The sequence below is a fragment of the Setaria italica genome, chromosome III (genome assembly GCF_000263155.2).
Source record: "Setaria italica strain Yugu1 chromosome III, Setaria_italica_v2.0, whole genome shotgun sequence".
NCBI classification, from domain to species: Eukaryota; Viridiplantae; Streptophyta; class Magnoliopsida; order Poales; family Poaceae; genus Setaria; species Setaria italica.
The window spans coordinates 23496148-23504186 of record NC_028452.1 but is presented as its reverse complement, the minus strand read 5'-3'; the positions used below and the strand labels follow the sequence as shown (position 1 = coordinate 23504186).

The following is an 8039-nucleotide window of genomic DNA, read 5'->3' as shown; positions in this document are numbered from 1 at the left end:
TCACTTGATCACCAAGTCAGTAGCAGCAATATTACTCCGTATCAGTTAGTCTAGCAGCAGCACAGTTACAATCAAGCGAGCAGGTGCCAAAGGAGAATTCAATAGAAGAGTCTGGAAAGGGAGTCTATCAGCAACTCTTACATTTGTAATCGCATTTTCAACTCGAGTGCAGTTTTCACTTTTTAGACATATCACCTTGTTTTTCGAGGTGCGGAAGATAGCTAGTGCTTCCTGATCTTAATTTAAGTGGACTTTGGTAATTCATTGCATTCTTGTTATCTGAAATGCTATCTGTTGATTCCGTAACCGCACCGTGCCTCAAGCACTACTCCCGTCGCCTGTCCTCGGGGTGATGCTGGTGCGTCCTGCTAATGGCATCGCTCTTACGCCCCGCTGCAACGGTGGTACCTGTGGCATACTGGCGCAGGCTCATGGTCACCCTCGAGCCTTCGCGGAGTTTCCTGCTGGAATCCGCAGAAAACAATGGCGGCAGCGAAACGGCAGGCTTTCCCACGCTAACGCTTTGCGATCATCGTTCTTGATCTTCTTGATGGTGCATATCGAGAAAAGGCGATGGCGGCCGATGATGACGTGGAGACACGCGCACCTATGGTGGATGGAATCAGCTACTCCTTGCGCCCATCCGCTTGCAGGCAGCCGCGCCACCCGAGGCAATGTCCCATGGCAGCGGACAGGAACGCCGGCCTGAAGCTCCGCTGGCGCCGGAGCACGCTGGAGATTCCGCCACGTCGAGGTAGAGAGGGGAGGGACAAGGTCACAGGAGGCATGGGGACACGGGGTGGGTGCACACCATTGCGGCGCCCTCATCGAACGAAGTAGAGACAGGGGCGCCCGACGGCCTTGACTTGAGAGGGAAACGAGACTCGTGAAGCGTCGCAAAACTGCAAAGGTCGGGACGTGCGTGAGAGGGACGACGGCTTGATCAGCTCTGCAGAGGAATCCAACAGTCAAGAAATGTGGGCGATGTGGCCCAATGCGTTTCCGAGATCAGGTTTTGTCGGTTAGAGCCAAGAGTCTTTTAAAAAATTCTTCCCCGAAATTATATATTGGGAGCTCTACTAAAAATTTCTTTCCCCAAAATCATGTTATACTATAGCAAATCACTAATAATAAATTCCCCAATATCCTCAGCTGGACCGCCACGAGCGCGCTGAGGCTCGGCTAGTCGGCCACCTCCACACGGTCTTGCTCCCGCGCCCTCCTCCGCCTTGCTCGCCCAGCTCACTACCGAACCGCACCTCCTCACAGTGGAGGAGCTGCTGGGCTCTGCGGCCCGCCGCGCTAGAGAAGATGCGACAGTGTACTAAGGGGGCGTTTGGATGTCAGGGGCTAAACTTTAGCCCTGTCACATCACACGTTCAGATGCTAATTAGGAGGACTAAATATGAGCTAATTAAAAAACCAATAGCAGAACCCATAGGCTAAATCGCGAGACGAATCTATTAAGCCTAATTAATCCATCATTAGCGAATGGTTACTGTAGCACCACATTGTCAAATCATGGACTAATTAGGCTTAATAGATTCGTCTCGCGATTTAGCCTAGGGGTTGTGCAATTAGTTTTGTAATTAGACTATGTTTAATACTCCTAATTAGTGTCCAAACATCCGATGTGACAGGGGCTAAAATTTAGCCCCTCCCTGCCAAACACCCCCTAAGAAGAGAAGACATGGCGGAACGGCCCAACATTGTCAGTGACCGCGAGCCCCACGGATCCCTGAGCTGCAGCCACCGGCAACCCCTCACTCACCTAGCTGAACAACTACACCACACGCGTGCACGCACGCAAGCAGCTGGAGCCGGGAACGAACGCGACATGACCCAGACGGAGACAGAAGGAGGAGGAGGAGGCGGCCATGGACTGGATACTGCTGGAGCAGCTCGTCGGGAAGGCGCTGCGGGAGGTGTTGGGCGCGGTGCGGGGCACGCTCTTCTGCCTCGCTGCATTTTTTCGGGAGGGGACCTGTTGGAGCCTGAGTTCTCGTGTTTTTTTTCCTTAAATAAGATTTGGGGTAATATAAAGGAGCTTTCTCTTAGAGATGCTGACGTGAAGAAAAAAGAAAAGGGGGAAATATATTTTTTCCCAAATGAAAAATCTTTGTAATATCTTATGTGGAGCATGTTGATTTTATTTATTTTACAGCCTGTGCATTACAACGTACAGTAGACAATTGTGATAGCAATTATATACTCTATGGTAACAGATGAAGTTCTGTTCAAACCGACAACAAAAATAAGAGCAAATGTAGATACTACGATTAGTCAATACAGCTGTTGTGGCAACTGATAAAAAACATGATTGAGGTGATTTTGTTTATAGATAGCATACAAAGTTCAGTACACTTTGATTGTCTTCGAAACAGATCACATAGTTCGCAGTTGTGACTTAACTATATAGCCACTGAATGATTCCAAAAGATAGCACTACGAAGTCACGGGAGCTGTGCTTCAACTTGTAACTTTGTGGATCCTCAAGACCTGTGTTCTGCCGAGTCAGCCAATCTCTTAACTTCAGTTCTGAAGAAAAGATCAGTGCACATACCTAATCACTCTTTTGCTTGGGCCACTACCAGGTATCTGTTTAGTAGTAAAGGGTTGGGGGGGGGGGGCTTTGCAGGAGGTTTTATCACTTGCACTTCAAATAAAAGAAAGCAAATATATGAGAAAACGAACAACCATGTCTATGATAAAAAAAAAAGAATACACTGCATTAGCAAGATGTAAGCAACTTTTGGAACTGAATAGACGATTTGTCACCAACACTTTTAGCAACATGTCACAGGGTAAATAATTGGATTCACCAGCATCGCACTGCAGAAATATATGTTGATTCGGCTCATTTAAATACAAACAGGGAAAAGATATTAGTATTGAATAATCATTAACTTACCGGAAGGTCCTCTTTCATGGTTACATCCTGCAAGATATTGTGGTTTGGAGATTCAGAACCATCTTGTTGCTTGCTCTAATCATCATCTGGAAATGTAAGAGCCCCTTTTTTTTTGGCAGGAATAGCCTGGAAAGACAAAGAACATGACTCTCCTCCAATGATAGCAAAAGCTGCTATGCACTGTCATGGCCATCAGAGAACACCAGTGAGATCAAAAGACCACTGATTGCTAGAGTCAGAAGGTGAAGCCATAGGTTTTGGAATGTAACGCTTGCTTTCTGAAAGATTACATTCACTTGAAATGAGACATTTCTCTGGGCTAGGCTCTTTTGTGTAACAGATGCTTAGAAAGTGAATCTCTGGGAAATCAGTGCAGCCAGCTCAGGAAGAATATGATCAGTATCTGCTATTGGAATGTAACAGAGCCACAGAGGCAGTCAGACCAAAAGTTTGATGGATTAGACCAATAGCTGGAGCACTGAAAGTTACTTGCAATTCCTCTTTCAAAGACTGACGGTTGGGGCTTCGTTATATATATCCGTGATTCTGATAGAGATGTAATCTGTGCTGGGCATGATCAGATCGATCATTTGATTGATGCTTTTCAAGCTGAAGTTATTGCTTTCTTACAAGGTGTGCAGGCAACGATTCTTTTGGAAGAAGGTTGGTCCTTTTCCCTCCCTGTCTTGGATAGAGCACTTGCACACCAGAACCATATTCAGAGCTCGCTTGCCATAATGCCATGGCTCAACGTGCTTCTCCCTAAGAGGCCCATGAGAGGAGCCGACGAGCTCCTTGCCATTGGACCCGAGCTCCTGCGCGCGAGAGGCTCTACTTGATGAACTGACTGAGTGAGGTCGCTGTCGCTGCAGCAGGTGGCACTGCTCGAGGAATTGTGCAGAACTACAGGTCAAAAGGAAGGCGGAGATGACAGAATTACAGATGACTAGACACATGAGAATTACAAGTTTCTTCAAAGCTTTATTAATTCTGCTAAACACATGAGAAGGAAGTCAACGCTTTCTCACAAAGCTAGCTGAAAGTCAACACATGACACGTCCTGCTGCATGCGCCTTGGCTCCCGGATCACGGTCACAGAGGCGCGGTGAAGTTGAAGCCACTGCAGGTGGCGCCCGAGCCCCAGAGAAGGCCGCTGAAGTGCAGCACCTCCTTGTCCTCTTCGAACACCAGCAGGTTGTCCTCCACCTGGTACCCGCCGATCACCACCGCCGGCGCCGCCGCCTCCGCGCCGTGCATCTCGACGACGGCCAGGCACAGCGTGCGCTCCGCCGCCTGCACCATGGAGTTGCCGGCGCCCACCGTCCAGTTCATCGTGGCGCCCGCGCCCAGCTCCAGGCGGATCGAAGGCACGTCCCACCCCAGCACCTTCACGCGCCGCAGCGAGAAGGTGTCGTAGCACAGCTCGAACGGCGGCACCGCCGGCATCGTCTTCACGTACCCTGGCCTGCCGATGGCCTCGCCGAACGCCTGGACGAAGGCGCGGTACACGTCGGGGCGCATGGCCGTGTACCGCCGCACGGTGCTCAGCGTCACGCCGCCGCGCCCGGTCGCGGCGTCGAGCTCGAGCGCGCCCGGCGGCAGCGCGGCGCGGGTCGGCGCCACGTTCCAGTTGGACCAGGACACGGAAATGGCCTCGACGGGGAGGTAGTAGCCACCGCTGCCCCTGGGGTTTGCGGCCAGCGGCGTGGACGCGATGGTGGTCATGAGGTCGGGAGGGTAGGACCCGAGGTGGATCGGGGTGTCTCCGAAGATGGCGACGCCGGGCAGGCACAGCGCGAACCGGCGCCCGAACCCGCGCTGCGCGGCCAGCTGCGACGGCAGCGACAGCGGCGCGCGGCCGAACCCCGCGACGCCCGCGGCGCCGGCGGGGAGCGAGCTCGAGCGCAGCAGCCAGTTCGGCGCGCACGCGCCCACGGCCTGGAAGGACACCGGGTACAGCGCGTTCCGGCCGTCGGTGGCGTTGGCCGACATCGCGAAGCTGGTGAGGTCCCCGGCCGCGCACCGGGCGCGCGTGACCGGGTCGCAGGGCCGCGCGGTGCACATGCAGCGGTGGTCTCCTCCATCGACTGCGGCGCCGCCGCCGCCGTAATCCTCCTGCCCCTGCGGGGGGCAGCTGAACCCGCTGGCGGCGGCGCACTCAGCGGATCCGCAGGGGAACGTCGGGTGGCCGGACGCGCACGCGCATGCGGACCAGATGAGTGGGCCGGCGAGGTCGACGACGAGTGGCCCGCTGCCGTCCTTGATGAAGATGGTGTAGAGGGAGGTGGCGGGGTCCTTGGCGAGAGGGGAGACCAGGGGAGCGTGGACAGCGCGGCCGCCGCCCCATTGCGCTGCGAGCAGCAGCGCTGAGACGGCGAGGAGGTGGTGGAAGAAGAGACGGCGCATGGGAGCAAGAGCAAGCTGCTTGATCGTTGACATGGCGTGTCTGGCTAGGCTGCAGTAAAGATCTGGACCATGGACGGAGATCGAAGCGGTTTATAGAGTTGACAAGCCATTATTCGTAGGCGCGGCGAGTATGGATTGGATCGAACCAATTTTGGATCCCCTAGCTCTAGTTGATGATTATATTGGAGTAAATATGACATATTGATAAGCCAACGGATTGGAGATACTCCTAGTACTGAGCAAACACCAGGGGGGTTGACCTTGATAAACTCGCTACTCTCCCAACCAATTGAAAATGGATGACTGCAGTAGCCCCTCACTCATGGTGATCGTACGTCTATGAAGAAATTAACCAGATTCCTGAACACTAGCGATCAACCCGTGCGGCTAATGTGTTTTAAAGCTATTGTATCTTAAACTTATTTACAAATTAAACTTGTAGCTAATTTTCAAAATTACTACTATCTCATTTTTTTCAATATTTCAACGTAATACACATATATAGATATGTACTTCCAGTTGTGATTGATTTTTATTTAGTAACTACTCTATACACTTTTTCATTCACATTCATTTCATCTTGTATTACATCTCCACGGGGCGACGCCACGTTATGTCACCATGGTGCACGTGCACTAGGGTAAATCAAAACTTTGTTAATAACTTGATTAATTTTCACCATATATCTAAGAAAAATTTGTATGTTGCTTGAGTTGTGCACCACCTCCATTTTGATGCTAGCTTCGCCCCTGCACCTACATACATTGTGTTATTACAATTAATATTTTTCATCAATTTCTCACATACATATATAAATAGTCTACATGCTCATACTCGTCATGTGTATATACTTTAACATAATATTTCTATATTAACAACGACATAAATAAGTAATTTAGAATTATATATTATTTTATTTTTGGATATTTCTGAACGATGCACGTGATTTAGATGATTAAGATTTAGGTGTTACTTAGGTTATTTTTAATAACGATATACGTGGGTATCTTAGATACAAATTTAGAATGTTATTTTAAGTTATGCTTTATAATAATATGTATAAGTAAACTAGATGAAGATTACGGAATCACTTTAGATTATTTTTTATAATGACCAATCTCGGTAATTTAGATAAAGTTTTAGATTTTTTTTAATATTTTCATAATGATAGTGGTGGGTAACTTCTTAGAAATTATAATAGACCAATGACTATGATTATTAGAGTTTACAAGACTGATGTAGATATTTTTTTATTTTTATGAGAATTTCTAGGATTTGTCTTTTTTTTCTAGTGTGTCCTTTGGGAACTAATGAGACCACATTGCTATCAAATGATTACCTTGAGCTACCTCTCATTTCTTAAATATTCGAACATAATACTTATATAGATATATACTTATTATCTTTATCCGATTGTGATAGATTTTAGTCAGTAATTACTCAACAATATTTTCATCCATATTTATAATCTTTAAATTTTCACTTGCATCTCATGTATGCGCTTGAATCTGTTTAATAGATCCTAAGTTTGAGCTATAATTTTAACATAGAAATATATATTCTCACCACTTTCTCTATATCTTTATAAATGGTTATACACATCATGCTTATATACCTTAATTATTATATCATATACCAATAGTGTAAAAAATAGACGATTTAGAATCATATATTAATGCATATTTTTAATTAAGGTGATTTGAATTCAAATGTGGAGTTACCTCATGTTATTTTTAATAATAGTATATGTGGATAATGTAGATGCAAATTTGAGGGGTTATTTTAAGTTATTTTTAAGTATTAGTAGTGGACAATTTAGTTACAAATTTAGGGGGTAATTTTAAATATTATTTATAATAGTATAAGTGGGTAATTTTTATGAAGATTGAGGGGGTTACTTTAGTTTATTTTATATAATGGCAGAGGTGGGTAATTTAGATGTAGATTTTGGGGTTACTTTAGGCTATTTTCATAATGGCGTAGGTGTATTTTTTAGAAAACATAATAGATCCAGTGGCTATGATGATTTGAATCTACCGATTTATGGCTAGATATTTTGCTTTTTTGTGATAATTTCTAGGATTTCTCTTTTTTTCTAGAGTATCCACCTAGGATCCTAGGTAGCTTCACCTGAAAGCTTCAAAAGAAGCCTCTAATTAGTAATAGTAAGATTTATGAATATAAATGTAATGGTGCCGGTGAAGTGATTGCTTTCATTTTCATTTTCTTGGCATAACAAAGCTCCCACTTTTATAACTTCAACGTAGGTTCATTGAGATTACGAACCACAAGATAGTTTATTAGTGTCAGTGTTTTATAACCGATAATCTATTGAGGGTATCCCGAGGTAGTAGATTGGTTGGTGGGGAATCATCGAACCTGGAACTCGAAGGTAAAAGCGAGGACACAGGACATGGATTTATACAGGTTCGGACCGCCAGAGTAGCGTAATACACTACATCCTGTTTAGGATTTTGTATATTGCGCCCTACGCTTGAATGTTGTTTGGTGTTGAGGATTTGATCCTCTGTTGTAATTCAATAGGTCTTCGCCTACCGATCTTGGGACCCCTGCCCTCCTTTATATACTCCAGGGGGTGACATTACTAGTTGGTTACAAGGAAGAGTTCTAGTAGGATTACAGGATATGAGTCCTCGCAAGATTACAGAGGAAACCTAGTAGTAGTCCGTCTTCTTCCTTCCTTGCGGGTACAGGGGATCTA

General features: G+C 46.6%; 1 protein-coding gene across 1 annotated transcript; it reads right to left on the bottom strand.

Moving 5' to 3' along the window:
- Positions 1 to 4003: 4003 nt before the first annotated feature.
- On the bottom strand, positions 4004 to 5350 carry LOC101770531 (basic 7S globulin 2). The gene is made up of 2 exons (XM_022825256.1): positions 4502 to 5350; positions 4004 to 4399 (listed from the first exon to the last, which is right to left on the bottom strand). The coding sequence occupies exons 1-2, from the start codon at positions 5348 to 5350 to the stop codon at positions 4004 to 4006; spliced, it is 1245 nt and encodes a 414-aa protein (XP_022680991.1).
- Between the last annotated feature and the right edge of the window lie 2689 nt (positions 5351 to 8039).